The 19,638-nt window shown below is 47.8% G+C and overlaps 1 protein-coding gene across 1 annotated transcript in view; it reads right to left on the bottom strand.

The window, feature by feature from the left end:
* Positions 1 to 19,638, bottom strand: part of MAN2B1 (mannosidase alpha class 2B member 1) — a 275,966-nt gene that overhangs the window by 61,363 nt on the left and 194,965 nt on the right. Inside the window, exons 20-21 of the mRNA XM_078685299.1 lie at positions 10,042 to 10,122; positions 7,930 to 8,166 (exon numbers count right to left, since the gene is read on the bottom strand). Coding sequence (XP_078541425.1) covers positions 7,930 to 8,166; positions 10,042 to 10,122 — 318 coding nt within the window. The remainder of the gene's footprint in view (positions 1 to 7,929; positions 8,167 to 10,041; positions 10,123 to 19,638) is intronic.

Genomic DNA, 19,638 nt, shown 5'->3' with positions numbered 1-19,638 from the left:
CATTCTAAAAGACCGACGTCGAGACGGTCAAGGAGATCGACGTCGAGAAGGTCCGAGAGGTCGACGTCGAGAAGGTCCAAAGGGTCGACGTCGAAGCGATCCAAGAAGTCAACGTCGAGGCCGGCGAAGAGGTCGAGGTCGCCGTCGAGGCACCATCGCCCGTCGTCGAGGTTTCGTGGTTCGTCGATCTGGTCGGGGTCGACGTCGAGACGGAGACACGGTTCGACGTCGAGAAGTGTGAATCGGTCGACGCCGAAGGACCGTTCGACGTCGAGGGGCCATCGGTCGTCGTCTGGGCACCGATCTTCAGCGTCTGGAGGTCCTAAGGAGAGGCCCAGGACTGTGGGGGGCTCCCCACACTCCGCAAGAGATGGTGGCTCGCCGGGAACGGCGCATTCCGGGGTGGATACTCCGATGAAGCCTTCTACACCTCCTTCGCGGCCGGCTGTGCCGAAGGGTCCGCCTCCGAAGGCCCCGACCCCACCTCCGAAGCCGGGTCCGCAGACCCCGCGTGCGGTTACTCCTCCACCCCCGGTTCCACCGAGGGCGGTGTCGATGCCTAAGTTTCCGACGCCTCCGAAGAAGACACCTAAGAAGCCTGGGACTCCTGACCCTGGGAGGCCGAAGGAGCGTCCGAGGCCCAAAAGGTCGAGGTCTCGCTCGGGGAGACGGGACAGATCGAGGAGTGGGCATGGATCTTCCTCACGATCCAGGCGTCACCACAAGAGACGTCGGTCCAGGTCACGTTCTCCCTCTGGGACCCGTTCCTACTCGCCCACGCTGTCCGATTCGCCGGAGACTAGGGTGTCTCCGATAGACGATATAAGCACATTTCAGGAGGTTCTCCTGCGTGGAGCGGCGAAGTTGGGCATCAAGGTTGAAGCGCCTACGACTTCTACCTCGGTGATATTTGAGACATTACACAAAAGGCACTTGTCTCGCCCCCTGTTACCTCTGGTGCCGGGGCTCCTTGAGCCCGCCGAACAGCTATTCCTGACGCCGGCAACGGTGAAGTCTGCACCTTCCAGGATCCTAAAAAAGTACAGGGCTCCGGACTCAGACCCAGCCTTCTTGAGGAAGGACCCGGTACCGGATTCGGTCATCGTGACTGCTGCACGAAAGCTTCATGCCACCTCCCCTGCGTCCACGGTGCCTCCGGACAAGGAGAGCCGCTGGATCGATTCTGCTGGTCGTAAGGCGTGTGGGACATCCGCCTCGTCGATGAAGGCCGCCAGTGACTCGGCTTTGCTGGGACGTTACGACCGGTCCCTGTGGGACTCGATGGAGCAGTTCGCAGACCTTGTCCCTCGAGACCGCAAGGAGGACTTTATGGAGATCGTCCAGGAGGGGATGCTGGTCTCTAACCAGGCCATCGGCGCCGCAGCGGACATATCATTGCTGTCCGCGCACGGATATTGCCACGGGATTCACCAGAGACGCCATGCTTGGCTCAGGTTGACGTCACTGAAACCGGAAGCACAGCAACGCGTGGCGAATCTCCCGTTTTCCGGAGATACCCTCTTCGGGAAACACGCAGATGACGAGATGGCCAGGATGAAGGCCGAGGCGGAGACCCTGACGGCAGTGGGCTTGGAGAAGCCCAAGGAAAAGAAACCCTTCCGACAGTACCAACGTCGGTTTGGGTCGCAGGGTCGTGGAAGGGGTCAGTCTGCTGGACAACATCAACAGCAGCAGCAGCAGCAGCAGCAGTACTGGCGGCCCTTCCAGAAGCGCCAAGGTGGTAGAGGTCGTCAACAGTCCTCTACCGCGACCAAGGGCCCGGCCGGGTCCCGTCCCTGAGCTGTTACTTCCCCCTCGTCCGTTACCCGCTCCGGTGGGGGGGAAGCGTTCAATTTTTTCTGGCAGAGTGGAGAAAAATTACTCAGGACAAGTGGGTGCTGAATATTGTTTGCAATGGATACAGTCTACGTTTCACCAGCCCTCCTCCATCGATTCCTCCCGTCAGCTCGCAGTATCAACTGCGCGAGCTTCAGGCGGAGGCGGACGTTCTGCTAAGGAAAAGGGCGATCGAAGACGTACCTCTGTCTCAAAGAGGAAGAGGTCTGTACTCTCGGTTCTTTCTTGTCCGCAAGAAGGACAAAAACGAGTTCAGGCCCATTCTGGATTTGCGGCAGGCAAACAAGTGGATTCGCAGAGAAAAGTTTCGCATGCTGTCGTTGCATCAGATCTACCCTCAGCTGCAACGAGGAGACTGGATGTGTGCCATAGATCTACAGGACGCATACTTCCACGTGCCCATTGCATGCAAACACAGGACATTTCTGCGCTTTCAAGTCGGCACCAATCACTATCAGTACACAGTGCTACCCTTCGGACTGAAGTCTGCACCCAGGACATTCTCAAAATGTATGGCAGTGGTAGCGGCACACCTGAGGAAGAACAAGGTGTTTGTCTACCCGTACCTGGACGATTGGTTGATCAAAGCCTCCTCCTTCTCGGAAGCTCAAGCACACTTCCAGAAGACGTGCGTTCTCTTGAACAAGCTGGGGTTGCACATCAACATGTCCAAGTCGGTCCCGATTCCGGTACAGTGCATCCAGTACTTGGGGGCCTCCATCAATACGCTGTCAGCAAGCGTGTCTCCTTCGGAAGAGCGACGTTTATCACTCGTTCGGAAGGCTCAGGCTCTCATGAAAACTCCGTCTACGACTGTGAGGACGGTGTCTTCTCTACTGGGATCGATGGCCTCTTGCATCTTTCTCACTCCTCACGCACGGCTACAGATGAGACCTCTGCAGGAGTGCTTGGAGGATCAGTGGGACCAGAGGAGAGGTTCTTGGGACGACAGGATACGACTGTCTCTACATGCTCTTCAGTCTCTGAAGTGGTGGTGCTCGAAGGAGAATCTCCTCAGAGGGGTTCCCTTCCACAAGGACATTCCCACACAGACCATCGTGACGGATGCGTCTCTCCAAGGTTGGGGGGCGCACTCCGGAGACCTGCAAATTCAAGGGACGTGGTCCCCGACGGAGTCCACGTACCACATCAATTTCCTGGAACTGAGAGCTGTTCACTTGGCACTGAAGGCCTTTCATCCGTCCTTTCAGACCAACTCTCTGCTTGTTCAGACGGACAACACGACAACGATGTATTACCTCAACAAGCAGGGGGGCTCGAGATCGCGCACTCTGTCGCAGGAGGCGCAGGCGATCTGGCACTGGCTTCTGGCTCGAGGACTGTCGATAACGGCCACCCATCTGCCAGGTGTGCAGAATGTTCAGGCAGACGAACTGAGCAGACTCATGCAGGAAAACCACGAATGGGTCATAAACGACGAAGTACTAGGAGAAGTCTTCGCAAGGTGGGGAACTTCAGACGTAGATCTGTTCGCCACCGCCGAAAACAGCAAATGCCGAGGCTTCGCCTCCAGGTACTACCAGCCGGGGACGCTGGGGAACGCGTTATGGATCAACTGGTCGAACAGCTTTCTGTACGCTTTTCCACCAATTCCCCTGATTCCGGCGGTTCTCATCAAGCTGTCTCAATCCAGGGCGAGAATGATTCTGATTGCCCCGGAATGGCCCAGACAGTGGTGGTTCACGGACCTGCTCCACCGATCTCTCCTCCCTCACATGAAGCTGCCGTGCAGGCCGGACCTTCTCACGAAGTTCGGGGGGCGGATGGTGCACCCCAACCTCTCGTCTTTGAGTTTGGCGGCATGGCTCCTGAAATAGTGCAATATGGCCATCTGAATCTCCCAGAGGATTGTATGGACATACTGAAGGAGGCTAAGCGACCTTCCACTAGGACTTCCTATGCTTACAAGTGGAAGAGGTTTTGCATCTGGTGCAAGTCTAAGAACTATGACCCTACGACATGCAAGGAAGATGTCATCCTTCCATATCTGCTTCATCTGGCGCAGTCGGGCCTTAATGTCCATTCCATTAAGGTTCATCTGGCCGCTTTGACTGCCTACAGGAAAGGCCCTTCACAGACTTCCTTTTTCCAGATCCCTGTGATCAAAGATTTTTTGGAAGGCTTGAAGAAAGTGTTCCCTCCTGTCAGGCTTCCTTCGCCTTCATGGGACCTGAATGTGGTGCTGTCCAGATTGATGAAGGAGCCTTTTGAACCCATTCATATGGCTTCGTTGCAGCACCTGTCCTGGAAGGCGGCGTTCCTCGTGGCCATTACATCGGCCCGCAGGGTGAGTGAGATTCAGGCATTGTGTTGCCAAGAACCTTATACTGTATTTCATAATGCTAAAGTTGTTATGCGTACTCACCCTAAGTTTCTTCCCAAGGTTGTTTCTGATTTTCATATCAATCAGACTATCACTTTGCCTACATTCTTTCAGAACCCTTCATCTCCAGCGGAAAGGTCTTTACATTCCCTGGATGTGCGGAGGGTGCTGAAGTTTTATCTTGATAAGACTAAAGATATTCGTAGGTCAGACCAATTGTTCATCAATTATGGCTCAGTCAGGACGGGTCTTGCTACCTCTAAACAGTCCATCTCTAGGTGGATTGTGTCCTGCATTCAGTTGTGTTACTGCAAAGCTAATAAGACCTTAGGGGGCAAACCTAAGGCTCATTCCACCAGGGGCAAGGCTGCTACGACAGCTATGCTCCGTAACGTTCCCATTGCAGAGATCTGCAAGGCGGCCACTTGGAAGTCGGTCCATACCTTTGCCAAGCATTACTGCCTGGACACTGATGCCAGGGCAGACGCTCAGGTTGGGCAGGCTTCGCTGCGGAATCTGTTCGCACAGTAGTGGCGTTATTTTATTCTCCACTGCCGCTTGGTGTGGGGATGGGCTTGCCATTCTATTCACTAGATTATGACTATACACAGAGATCCCCTACTACAGAAGGAGTAGTTTCTGTCCTGTAACTCCAGTTCTGTAGTAGGGGTATCTCTGTTATAGTCATAAGAGCCCTCCCGCCTCCCCGGTGGAGTGTTGTTCATGATCATAATGCTACAGGTCTGGCGTTTTCTGCGCCTTCAAAAAGAACTGAGGCTAAGTTGGACCTGCTATGCATTCTGGGATACTGAGAGAAGGTTCTGGAAGGTTCCTTAAAGGCACAGTATCCTAATTAAGCCACATAATGGCAGCCTATGGGGCTTGTCTGTCCAGGTTCTTCTCTCTATCATTCCTGAGGGATTTTGCTGTTAACCAAGGGAAATCTGTACAGGCTTTGCTGTTTTGTGGATTTTATGGTGGAATTTCTAGTTGAAGTACTGGACAGTGTAGCCTTTTTGGCTGCATTATCTGTCTTTAAATTCTCTCTTAAGTGTCTATGCATTTTCTGCATTTTTTGACACTGTAAGAGATTATTTTTGATTGCTCCGGGGTCCACGCACATGGGCGGGACTATTCACTAGATTATGACTATAACAGAGATACCCCTACTACAGAACTGGAGTTACAGGACAGAAACTACTCCTTCTTCCCCGAGCAGGACGTGTGTTTGCAAACCCCATTGAAAGCTACAGGGCACCAATGCCAAAACAGAACTCTGCACCCTGCCGCCCCACAGCCGCCGAGGGTGCTTCTTTTGTGCTGGCCTAAACCCACAATTTCCCTGAGCTTAAGTCCAGGAGCTTTGCTCCCACAACCCAGTGGCCTGCTCGACAGCAGCCACCAACCAGAGGCACCCTATCCCCATTGGATAACATTGGGCCTCAGCACTCTGCACCCGGCCACCCAAATGCCCCCCCCCCTGTGGTGCCACATATCCCTGCCAAGAGAGGACAATTCTTTTTTAAATGTCCTGGTGGCTCACAATACAAATACAAACACTTCAGAAATTTCCTCTACTTCGCTTCTTTAGAAAGTATTCTGTTCACTGAGCTGGTCAGGCAGTTGGAAGTGACTTTTATAAGTAACTAAATCCTGATCTCCCTGGTGAAGGAGTATGTGGGCCGCTAGTCTATTCGGTCTTCCGCCAAATGCTGCCCGAAATTGTAATTCTAATGATTCAGACTTTGAGTCCAAAATGAGTGGCAGTCATGTCAAGACCTGTTATGTGAGATATGATGTTAGATATGATAACCTAAACGCCACTCAAGCCGCATTGTTGTGTTAGAAAAGTTTCAAGCTTCAGCTATAAAATGTAATTGGCACCCCCCTCCCCCCCACTCAAGTCTAACCCCAGAATACCATCTTCCACAACAAAGTACTTACCTTTGAACCAATAACACTATTTTCCTCCATAGGATAACATTGAATGTTTTTCTATGAAATTCTTTTACAACTGTACTAAATAGCAAAAACGCTTTTACTTACCTTTTTACAGGAAATGCCCCACTGTAGTATCTACGTATACTACACTGTGTAAGAAAAGTAATCTGAAAGTAATGTACTGGTAATTTTACTAAAAAGCCCATTCAAAGTATATGTACTGTATTTCCTTAGCATTGCATTTCTCAGTAACAGTACTGTAAATCAAAACAAAGTGCATATACAATTACAATCCAAACTGTTACAACTGTATATTTACCGCAATGTACTTATCACTTACCTGTGCCAGGCTTGTTTGGTTCTAGGAAATATTGTTATACAAAAACGATTGGTCTGAAGTTCAGTCTTTGAGTGTGGGAATTCATTTGCGGACAGTGTGCACAACAAATGCTTAACACTACCCTCAGATAAAGCTTTACTGCTCGACCACACTACCACAAATAGAGTGTGAGGTGCCATCTACTTTACCTCTGCCTACCTTTTGGGTTCTACTGGACTACCTCACTTTGGTATAGTATATACAGAGCCAGCTTCCTACAGGGCTGTAGATAAAAATGCTACGCACAGACTGTAAAGCAGTCCTCCCCTACGAGGTGTCTAGCCTGTGGAAGTTGCAGAAGACTGAAAAAGGGTACAAAGTACAGTGTGACCAACATTTGCTTGTTGGTGGGCTAATAACATCTACACAGTAGTGCTATGTGAAAGTGGGTTGTAGATCAAGTAGCTGCTTTACAAATGTCAGCTATTGGGATGTTCCCAAGGAAGGCCATAGAGGCCCCTTTCTTTCTGGTGGAATGGGCCCCAGGAGGAACAGGCAAAGCTCTTTTAGCTTTTGCATAGGAGGTTTGGATGCATTTAACTGTTCATCTGGCTATGCCTGGTTTTAATAAGGCCTTTCCTTTATGCGGTGCAGAAAACAACAACAAACAGTTGTTGGGTTTGTCTAAATGGTTTTGTTCAATCAGCCACACCAATGCCTTGAACGCTTATTTTTTTAATCATCTGTGCACTCGCTGCTCTCAACCAAGTGCCTTGACGCCTTTCTATTAACAAAACAGAGTTAAAGAAGGCCATCTATTCCCACAAACCCTCCAAATGTTCAATATCCTGCTCAGCATGTTTTAGAAATTATGTGCACATTTTGACCATTTAACTTTCACTCCACAAGACGCCTGCATTCATTAAATTTAAGAGTCATTCCACTTAACAACTTAAAGAAAGATATTAGGGGAGTCCTCTCAATGGGATATGTGCCTGCCATTCCTACTAATGCAGTCCCACACATCAGAGCAAAAATAGTTCTCATACATGAAGCCCTTCACTACTGGCATTTACGGATTGTTTTTGAATTTGTAAATCTAATCTTTCAAAGTGTCCTGGTATTCAATTTGTCATCATAATATACCCCACAACCCAATTAAAAATTATCCATTTGAGGATTCTATACAAAATACCTAGTATAATTGTCGAACTGGTGCCTAATAATTAATATATTCTCAGACTGTTTAAAACAAACCAGAAAAGTCATCAAAATACTCATATCTATTGCACACCTATGAATTGGTTTCCAGGACACGACAACACTAATCTCGACCTGCCTGACCATTGTTTTCCCATTGGGCCACATTGGGGGCATGGGCCTGAGCCTCACCTGCAGGTGCACAGCATAAGCCTTATCTTCAGTTGCATGGCATAAGACACTTGCAAACACAGAACATGCAACTTACCTGCAGATGCATGTCCTGTTCCTCCCTGTATGGAGGGCCTCCTCCAGGTGCTAGTACAATCTGTGGCGCCATGTACTCCTGCTGGGCCTCAGGTCGGTGATGATCAGCAGAGGACTCTACAGTGTCCAGGAAGAGGATGTGCTTCCCACGCACCACCAAACCATCCTTATACTCACCAGGCTCCAGCAGTGGCTCGCCCACTCCACGGGCATCATCATAGAGCAGCCGACGATGAACCTGTGTGGAAGGGTGAATGAGTGTTGGAGAAGTGATGCAGCATGAAAACAGCTTCCAAAATGCCACACGATTATGCCTGCATGGCATACTAATGCACAGACAGTTCTGTGGCCAACCTGCATGTTCCTCATTACCACTGCACAGAAGCAAGTATTCCAATGCACAACCAGTGTGTCTATCCCTGGCATGCTACCATACAGAAACAAAATCCAGATCCTAACTAACCTGTCCCTACCAGGTGTAAGACTGTACAGAAACAGAAAATGGAGAGCTTAATCACTAGGACAGTCCCAGGTATACCTCCTAGCTAATGAATAAGGAGAATGCAAAGTCCCAAAAGCCTGTCCATCTCAGCTGAACTACAAAATTAATACATTAAATCCATGACCAACCAGCCTGTTACTTCCAAGTAGGTTACCACAACTTGGTGAAAGACAATAAGTTGCCTACATTTCAACTATATCATTTAGCCCCCTTTTCCTTACTACAAGTCGTGAGACTAGACAAAAACTAACAGCAAGCGCAGCATAGATCTTTCACTTATTTAATGTAAACACCGCTTCATGTGTACTTTGACACACTACTTAATCTGTGCGTGTATGAGCATTTTATGGTGTAACCAGACCTTTCTATCAGAATTGGAATCTACTCTGACTATGAAACTAGTTGTTCGAAGTTTACCTAGCTTGTTGTGTGTAGAGGCTGCATATCCTTTGAAGCCAAAAAGACTTACTGGAACCTCCCTGTGAAATCTGCATTCTTCTCCTTACTCCTCCCCAGAAGCTTGTAGGGTTTGTGTTTAGGGTGACCAGTTCGAGTGCCTTGCATCATCAAGCATTCCCACCAGGATCCACCCTCCCCTCAGCTTACTGACTGATGCACACCTGTAACTCCATATATCACCACTCGTCCCAGGACATCCAATCAAAGGTTGGTTCTTGGTGTGATCAAGGATACAACCTCTCCCTGATACCTCTCGTGTACCAGGTTGGCTGGGGTTAATTTTATGTGAGGTGATGCCCATGTTAAATCTTCCCTTACTTAAGATTCCAGCAAAAGGAACAAGCCATTGTCAGTCTAGAACTCTACTGACTAGACTATGTCACCTGTAATACCTCAGAGCATCCCACTAAGTGATTTGGAAGCTAGAGAGTATCCAAACTACAGCCACAAGACTACTTCTTAAAATTAACATGAAGTCACATAGTTTTCCTGCACTTCAACCTATACGCTCATTTCCTGTGGCTGGATGAATCTTTTTCAAAGCAACATGCTTAGCTCATTACCCACCATCTATCCATGCAGCATGCTTCGTTCCGGAGTAGCCCACTCCTTTATGTCCCTTCACATGAACAAGAGTTAACATCTTGAATTCAAAAGAGCACTAAAATCCCGCTATCATCATGATTCTAAGTAACAAATATGTTACAACTAGCAAAAAATGATTAAGTACCCACAAGCATAAATGTACATATTCTGACATTATTCCACAGCAAGTCATGTTTAAGCACAGCGACGCAACACACCAGCCAGCACCTTATGTACAGCATGACTCCAAAGCTCACTGAACATCTCTCATTCATGTCAATCTACACCAAACACAATCTTCAAACCCTTTACTGGGCACTCAGGATCCTGATGCAAATTGAAGAACTTTACTGACACAGTTATGGGTATGATGCGCTAAATAAATGCCACAATGTAGAGTTACAGTCACTCAACAAAACAAGTTTGACAATTTCAGGTGATACAACAGGAAAGTTTATATCTGGACCACACTTCAAATTTTGTACTTCAAATGGTGAAGCTTCAACCTTGAATAACTTGAAAAGAACACATCAAAATAACATTCAAGGTGGGCAAAGAGGGACTTACCATCAGTTCCAGAGAACCATTGGTGATACTGGTGCCTCCCTGCGACCTGTCCGTCAGAACCGTCAGCTGCACTTTCTTGTTCTGAAAATAGATCCATAAATTAAAGGAGGAAGATCTTGGTAAAGATGAGACGAGCAATGGGACACTAAATGGTAAATAGATGTATGTGTCAGGAGTCCTGAAAATTAGGGGTATGCCTAGGATCCCTGGCAGAGATGGCCATTCAGGAGGTGAACACCAAGTTTATTTTTGTATGTGCTCTGGCTTTGTTGCAATGTTGACTTTCAGGCTTTTGAATAGAGCAAATTCTTGCTGTTAAGAAAGTAGAAAATCTGCTAAACTTAATTGCACCAAAGGCTGCCATGCCAGGGGGCAGTGCTGCAGCCAAACCAGTGCATTGTGGGTGTACACGATGTGCCACTGCAGTAGTATTGGGGGGGCTGGTGAACAGGAATGTGGTCTTCAAATTACTCTGTGGCAAGAGTTGGTTTCCTCCTCATTCTTTTTTTTTTAAACAAGTTTTATTGAGGCTTTGTGGCTTTTGACACTGGTAAATACTGTGGATTGAAAAAGGAAGCCAACAACATCCGAAAGTCTCATTACAGTATTGGTAAGAAGAACAAGAAGTTATAGGATTCGGTTTCGTAACAATCTGTGCAAAAAAATGGCGGGCATAGTCAGGAAGACTTTTTTTTCTCACAGACAGATGAAAAGTATAATGCCTTGGTTTGAGCTATGAGAGGTGGATCATTGAGCTGCGTGCGTTCACTTACTGCATTACTGTAGCTTAATTTTCCTTGAGTGTCCTGTTAGAATGAAAGGAACCCAGTAGGGAGAGATAAATGGAACCGCCATCAATCAGTAGAGAAGGCTAGAGATTGGGGAGGAATTCAAGGTAAGGGAGAGAATCAGGGAGGGGCACAAGTGATAACAGCAAAAAGGCGCATAGAAGGAACAAGAAAGTTGCGGGTCGGCAGGCTCTGGAGCCGGATGAGGGAACGGTCAGCGGAGTGGTACATTTTCTGGCTTGCTTCAACACCTTCCGGTGGGGGATCTGTAGGAGAATGCATCTAATGCAGGGGGTTTATGGGGCTATGCAGAGTCAGGATTTGGGACCGCTACAGGCCATTAGTGTCTCCAGGAGATAGGGGGCTGTAAGGACTACGAAGGCAGAGGGGTCCTCTTCAGTCAGGTCCTTGAACTGTGTAAGCACGGTATCCCATGCTGCAGCTATAGGCCACTTATGTATTCATCAAGCTTCCTCCCAGTGTAGTGCAGAGCGGTCTACCTCTCCCCAGTGGAGTAGCACCTTGTGCCACTGGGAAAGAGTAAGGTTGTTCAACCCTCCAGTGCATGGAGGGTCAAACAGGAGAGCGAGGTTGGCAAAGCACAGCCTCATCTTGTGGTTTTACCTCTTAGTTAAGAGGCCCAGAGCTGTAGCCTCCCAGGAGTTAAATGTGGAAAGTTCTAGGACTGTGGCCAATGAGGCATGTATGATGGGCCAGAAGCTGGCTATGCTTGGGCATGACCAAAGCAAATGCTGGAGGTCAGCCGCTTGGGCATGGCATCTGGGGCAGGTGAGATTGGCCATGGGGAACATGGAATTAAGCCAGAAAGGCGTGAGATAAGCCCTGTGGAGGACCGTGCGTTGGATGTTTTTAAAACATGCATTCCTGGAAATGATCTGGGCAACTCTAGCGCTCCTGACCATTTAGTGTTGTGTAGAAGTCTCACCAACTCCTCTTCCCAAAGGTGTATAAGGTGTGTCAGTGGGGTCCCTGTGTGCTCCCTGGGAGCTTTGTAATGCCGTGTGGTGAAATGCCGACCCCCCCACCCCATGATGTATGTTGTATGTATCACTGTGTGGGTAGGCGGTTCTTCATCCATCGTGCCCCACAGTGAGCGAAGTGCCGTCAGCAGCTGCCCGTGCATTTAGAACTGACCCAGAGGGATGTCATGGTCTTGGCGTATTGTATAGAATGTAAGAATCTGGTGTAGGAAGCTGGCTCTGTATATACTATACCAAAACGAGGTATAGTGTGCACAGAGTCCAGTAGAACCCCAAAGGTAGGCAGAGGTAAAAATAGATAGCACCTTACTCTCTATTTGTAGTAGTGTGTGTGAGCAGTAAGGCTTTATCAGAGGGTAGTGTTAAGAATTTATTGTAACACACAAGGAGCTGATGGACGGAGCGCTGAAACTTTTCAGTGGCTCACCTCCAGTCACAGATCTGGGTTGAATCGATCATCATTCTTGAGCTCACTTCGCCACCTCAGTTCAGACCCAGCTATATGCAAATCCGTCTTGACCCTGTGCCTCATGGGAACAGTCCAGCCCAAACTATTTTCTTTCGTGGTCTAATGCTTGAGCACTATCTCCTGACAGCTCTCTGGGTTAATTTACCTGTTGCAGACATCTCTGCACATCGAAACATCAAAGTCTAGTGGATTGTTATAATGAGTACGGAGAAGCAATAATGTAATCGTATTGCATTGTATTGTAATTGCATGTATATAGCGCTTACTACCCATGACGAGAAGTCAAAGTTCTTTTTTGGCAAGTAGCAAGTTACTCCGGAACCCATAAAGGATTAGTGGTGAATTAGTATAGTGAAATATGAAAGTAATTTAATATTCATTTGCCATGCCAAAGACAATTCAGTGCTCGGCAAGTGCTCTGTGAATGGACTGGTCATTTACTGAATGCTTAATTTGCGTCAGGCCTTTCTTGGGGACTGTGTTGGAGAGATGCACTTGCAAAGTGTGAAACGGAGGGAAAACGTTCATTAATTGTTGGTTTGTTTTTGTTTGTCTTTAGCCAAGCAGAGCTGCTCAAGCTTGAGCCACCTGCCATTGGATGATACATTTGGATGAATGGGGAACGAGGGACCTCCGATTGAGCGGGGAATACACCTACCCTGTCTGTCATCTCCAGAGTCTACTCCTACATGGGCCAGACTTCATACTCCCTATATGCCCGTCTGCCTATGCTACAGTGCCATCCCCTTGAAACAGGATCAGTACAAACCACAATGACAAAGGATCAAGGCAGGTTGTTACAGCTAGACTAGCCACATAAAGCCCTTCGCAACCAGTTACAAATATTTCCCCCGTTTCTTGTATCCCTTTTATATGAATCACAAGTTCATAGTGTATGATGTTTTCATGCAGGCAAAAAAAGCCCTCCTGATTTACAATACAGTCGCATGCATGCTGGGCATAACCCAGAAGTTTGGAAATCTTCTATTACTCGACTAAATGATTAAATCCTTTTCCCTATTTAGGAAGGCATGTATAATGGACAGTCTGATATTTTAGAGAAATAACCAGATGTTTGGCAACAACTCAATCTTTGCTATTTTCAATTCTTCTGTGATCGGGGGTGAAACTTATATCTATGTTCAGATAAATAGGCAAAACATGTGATTTTACCAAGCTCGCAGGAAACATCAGTGACCAAGCGAAGATTCTTTAAATAAATTCCTTTTGATGGATGGGGCAGAGTAACCATCCCCAAGGAAAGGGTATGCAAGTGGAACCCCTCAAAGAAAACGTTTGGTACCCGACATCTATGTTTATTAGTCAAGCATTTACTAGAAAAGCTCACATAAGCCGATCGTCAGGGAAACTGCTGTCCCAGCAGAGACCGCTGGTTTATAGGAAACACATGAGTTGGATCCCTTAGAACTGTGGCCCTGTTTAACAAATCTGTAGTAAAATTGACAAAAAAAAGTAGGTAAGGGCAACTCTGGAACAATTTCGGCTTACTGGTCAAAGGAGGACGGGGAAAAAAGGTTTCTCTATTCAAACTCCCTGTGAATATCAGCCAAATCTGCTGGACAGATCTACCCCACATTTGTACCTGTAGATAGCGTTTGATCAAACATCGTTTCCGAACTTTGCTTGGAGTAAATCCGTCCTAGGAATATTACTATATGTGGCATTTGGGTTTATTTGCCGAAACATGAATATGAATTTGGACTGGTGTTGGCTCAGGTCGATTAAAAGTGTCCACCCCCGTCCCCCCCCCACACACATACTCTGCAAATTAAAAAAAGTAAAATTTAAGATGCTGATATCCTTGAATGGATCGCAAACCGATATGCAGACATAAAAAAAAAAGCCTTTACATATAGGATGCCATTCGTGACTGTCCTGGACTAATAAGGCTATAAAATTAGGAAAGATAAGTCATCCCTAGAATGAAGCACAGCTGCAGGTCATGATCTGTGCCTAGCGGCACTATGCAGTACTACACATGGCAAGTCATAACCCCTTTCCTACTCAAAATACAAATGCCATGTTAGGAGCAATGTTGAGAGGCTGAAGTATAAAACATTACCTCCTTAACTCTACCTTATCCCAGTACTTACATGAATAAGATGTGCGCCCCAGCCCAACTAATCCCCATGTGACCTAGCGTGACATTTTTTTTTATCCACTTTCCCCTCTTGGACCACCCTTGGTCCTGCCTATGCCTGAACCCTTAACTAAACTCTTCTTCTTCACCATAGTCTATTTTTTGTGTCTCCTAGCCCAGGCATTAAGTTATCTGGGATAGCACTGATGTTGCCAATCTTTTTTCCTTGGGTTGTGACGGTATGAGTCGCAACTGAAGAAGACCTGGTATCCAGGCCATAAGGAGTGTTCTGTGAACGGTCGGGATGGACGTGGGTGTAAGAGCCCTCCACCCCACCATTTTTTATAAAGAAGACTTAGTCTACTTTGGTGCTTTGCAACTTGCTAAAGAACACCAGCAGGAAACAAACGCGCCTTAACCACAAATTTAAGGTTTAAGAAATACACAGAGCACATTTTCTTTGGCCACTACAAGCAGTCTAAAAATGTAATTACAAGTTCAACATGTCTCTTTAACTACTATTGTCACTTTCATCCATTTCCAAGCTCAACTGCACCTTTCATATGTGGAAAAAAATACAAGAGTCATAAAAAGTAAAATCAAAACTGTTTTTTTCATATTTATTTGTGATTTTGTTAAGTGGTTTCTATAAAGTAGTCCCATGACCTTTTAAGTAGGCATTATTAGGGCATGTTATCACTTTTTGAGAGGTCAGTTCCTGTGTTGTCATTTGTGAATCGCATAGTGTAGGAAGCTGGCTTTCTATATAGTGACCAAAACGAGGTACATTGTGCAGAGAGTCCAGGCAAAGCTTATTGTTTTACAGAGGCACAAATAACAAACCTAAATGGTCTCTTTTGTGATAGTGTGAGCGAGAAAGGTTAGGCTTATCAGAGGGTAGTGCTATGCGTGTTGTACTCACAAAAGCAATAAATGAGATGCATTCGCAAGAATAAATCCAAGACCAATTTAGAAAGACAACACATTTTTATATAAATTTCAACACCAAAAACTTCGAGATCAAGAACATACTTTGAGATGTTGATTTTTACAGGCAAGTAAACTGTTCACTTAAATGTGTCTTTACTCTGCAAGGCTTTCCCACGGGAAAATAGGCATATACTGCATAGTTACTTGCAATAGGTTTCCGGGGTCCCCTTCAGGACTTAAGGTGGTAGGGGAGCCAAGGTCCAAAGAACCGCCAGCACTTAGTCTTTATCTGTCCTGAATTGTCAGGGTGCAGAGGTGCTGGTTGGGTTGGGAGCTTTGTGGCTACACCAAAGGAGGGAGGGGGCCACCTGGAAAAAGGCTGCAGAGGGGGACTTGGAGACAAGTCCGGGAGCTCCTATAGGGGGTTTGGTTTGTGAGGGCCCTGGGAGCAGGGATGCACAGTCGGTTCTTGGGAAACCAGGCTGGGGCACTTGGGTGCAAAGTGGGTAGGTTGGGTGGGCTTGTGCATCACAGCGCTTAGAGGCGGTGACAACACCTACTACCAGAGCAGTCATTGTTTCTGACCTCAGATCATGGGCTCTCACCTGCAGGGGGTCAGAAATCCATCTGTGGAGGTAGGCTGATCTACACCAGTCAGCCAGACCACTAGAGGTTGGTAGGTTTTCAGTGAGTACCTCTAAGGTGCCCTCTGAGTGCATGTTTCAATAAATCCACCACTGGCATCAGTATGGATTTATTAGTATAAGGACAAGGTGTTTGATACCAAACACCATAGGTTTCAGTGAAGCCTTCAGATGACTGGGGAACTCATAATGACCAGTGCCCAGTACATGTACTCAAGAAGGCTTCCCTGTTCAGTTGCACAATCTAGCAATTGGACTAGACAGCGCAGGGGCATATATGCTCATGCAGCTATGTCCTAACATGTAATATAATGGCCCCTACCTTAGGGCTGTAAGACCTGCTGTAGGGGTGACCTACATATATTTTATGCAGCGTCTGGGGACATGGCACACAGGGAGAGCGCCATGTCTTGTTTTCACTTTTGTCTGCACCATTTCTCATAGCCAGAAATGGCAGTCTGCATGAGTTTGGTGGCCGGTCCCTTAGAGCGCCACAATACATGCTGCAGCCCTTAGGAACCCTCTTTAGTACCCATGTCCTAGGTACCAGGGGTACCATTTACTAAGGATTTTCAGGGGTGCTAAAAGTCTTGACACTCATGGAACAATTGCACAGTTACCTTATTTTTTCGGAAAGAACACTGGCACTGTGGACCTGGTTAACAGGAACTTTGTGCACTTCAGTCAAAGTTGCATGAAATACCAGGCAAACAAGCATTGGCATAGCCAATAGGTCTCGCATTTGGGACCTTATAAGTGTTTAGCCATGCAACAGTTGGTGTTGTTGACCAAGGATATTCTGCTGCATAACCAAATACTTATAGGGTCCAAAAAGCGAGACCTATTGGCTATGCCAATGCTCGTTTGTTTTTTGTTGCTGTTTTGTTTGATTTGCCAGATCTACAATAGCTGGACATGGTTTTTGTTAACAGTTCTTTGCATCAAATGAACTTGTTTTCATTGCTCTGAATGTGGTTTCCATTCTGGTTGTAGGAAGCAGTCATTCCTGGGGGTGTGGAGGCTGCCTAGCTGTGCGCATGCGCTGAACTTTGCAAATGAGAAAAAGCCTGGTTCAGGCGCATTTTACAAGTGTGGAGTGAGTGAGCCCCAGGCAGCAGGACTCACTCACAAAGGAGTTCATGCACTGCACCTGCACACTCAGCATGGTTTAAGGAAACTCGACCCACTCCCTCCCAGGCATTAAAACACATATTTACCAAGAAACTCTGAGAAGAGCCTGCCTGCTGCACTGACGGCTGGTGCTGTGTGTGCCTGGTGGAAGTGTGCACTGATGGCCGGCGCTGTGTGTGCCTGGTGGAAGCGTGCACTGACGCCCGGTGGTGCGTGTGCCCGGTGGAAGCGTGCACCAACGGCTGGTGGTGTGTGTGTGCCTGGTGAAAGCGTGCACAGACGGCTGGTAGTGTGTGTGCCTGGTGGAAGCGTGCAGTGACTACTGGTGGTGTGCATGCCTCGTGGAAGCATGCCCAGACGGCTGTTGGAAGCGTGCACGGACAGCTGGTGGTGTGTGTGCGCCTGGTGGAAGTGTGCACTGACGGCTGGTGGTATGCGTGCCTGGTGGAAGTGTGCACCGACGGCTGGTAGTGTGTGACGGCTGGTAGTGTGTGTGTGCCGGGTGAAAGCGTGCACTGACAGCTGGTGGGGTGTGCCTGGTGGAAGCATACACTGACGAATGGTGGTGTGTGCCTAGTGTTATTATCGTTTTTACAGGAGAAAAGCTAGTAGTCCCACTGTCGAGGGTAAGGTTATACGCGGACCACTCCGTTGTGCGAATTAATGAATGGGACTACTAAAGTTGGTACTTACAAGGTATCTAACGAATAATTGCATTAAACCCAACCATGATGAAGTTGAATTTAATGTAACGTTTAAGTGGCAACTTTAGAAAGTTGTCATTCAGTTGCCCAAGTTTTGCAATGACTTAACAGTGTCTGACCACAAGACAGCCTTGTGTCCTCCTGAGGGGAGGTATGACTGGCTCTCAGGAAGGATCAAAAATGCCCTGTCATTGAAGAGGCATTACCTCTCCCTGGCAGGAAGGCTAAACTGGGTGTGAGCCTAAAAGGAGAGCTTTAAAGGGGAAACTGCCTTTGAAGGGCGAATGGCACACGAGAAGTGCTGCGCCTTTGCTCTGGTAGACGGATTGGCGTTAGCGAAAGAGGGGAAATAGTTGCCAACCCAGTTTTCCTGTGTGAGAGTAGTTCAGCTCCAAGGTAGTCCAGCTCCAAGGTAGTCCAGCTCCAAGGTAGTCCAGCTCTAAGGTAGGCCAACTCTAAGGTAGACTGCGAGGGGCTCCAAAGCAAGAGCAAATAGGAGTGGCGACAGCGGGCAGCCCTATCGGGTACCTCTCTCAATGCAGAACGCCTCAAAGACTATGCTCCCTGTACGCACCCTTGCAGTTGGTTGTAGGTACAAGAGTCTCACCCATGTCAGAAATCCCTCGCCCAGGCGACAAAGCCCCTCTCACAAGTATGCCCACAATATGGTGTTGATGGCTTTTCCATGTCTAGTGTTATTAACACCACGTGCTGTTTCATGCTTCAGGTCTCAAGCATCACATGGGAAAGACGTCTAAGTTCATATGTGTGCCCCTTGCTGGCATAAAGCCGCATTGGTGCTCGGGAAACAATTGAGTAATCACACATCTCAATCGCATTGCCAACACTTTAGCCAGCAACTTGGCGTCAGTGTTGAGAATGGAAAGGGGTCTGTACGATCCGGGGTCAGTGGGATCCCTGCCCGGCTTAGAGAGCATAACAAGAGTATTGGGTTTGGCAGTGTACCAGTCCAGTGTGCCTCATGTAACTTTTCTAGTAGAGCAGGGAGCACAGAAGCGAAATGAGTTTGATAATAATCGACCGGGAGGCCATCAGCGGCCGGGAACTTCCCCCTAGCCATATCCCTGAGGGCTTCCAGCATAGCATCCTCCCCAAGACACTTCGCTTGGGCTGCCGTAAGTCGGGAAAGGGCAATGCTGTCCAAGAAGAGCCTCAACCCGACGACATCTGCAAGGACCGGGGCTGAATATACCGTCCTCAAATGGTCATACAGTGCCACATTAATTGCCATCTGTCCAGCGATCATTGTGCCATTTTGGCTGCGAAACTCTAGGATAAGCAGTGGGGGCGTTCACGCTTCAGCAGCCATTTAAACATGCAGCCTGATTTAGCGCCGTCCCTATGGAGGCACTACTGGTAATCCTTTTGGACATGACAGTCCAGCCTGTCCCACATTGCCTCAACTCGTCTATGTGCCTTCACCGGAGCAGCTCCCTCTGCCTCCCGTACAAGCGCCAGTTGCGGCAGACGCGCAAGGGATTCCTCCCCTTCCTGCAATTCCCGGTCATTTTCGCCTTATACCATATACTTTGCAGAGACTTTCGCCACAGACCACCACCTTAAGCGATCCCCATTCCGCACCTAGTTTGTGAGAGGAGTTCCAATGTGCGGCGAAAAAGCCACTCAGTGCCGCAGCCATATCTATATGAAATTCCTGGCCTTCCAGTCCCTCGGAGATCAACCGCCATAGAGGGATTCTGGGCCTATGTCCCCGAACACCGCACGCCATTAGTAGTAGGGCATTATCGAACAGGAACCATACTTGGTAAGTCACCCTCTGAACATTCATGGCACCATCGCTGGATATT

The sequence above is a fragment of the Lissotriton helveticus genome, chromosome 1_1, assembly GCF_964261635.1.
Source record: "Lissotriton helveticus chromosome 1_1, aLisHel1.1, whole genome shotgun sequence".
NCBI lineage: Eukaryota > Metazoa > Chordata > Amphibia > Caudata > Salamandridae > Lissotriton > Lissotriton helveticus.
This window is presented reverse-complemented; position numbering and strand designations above follow the sequence as displayed.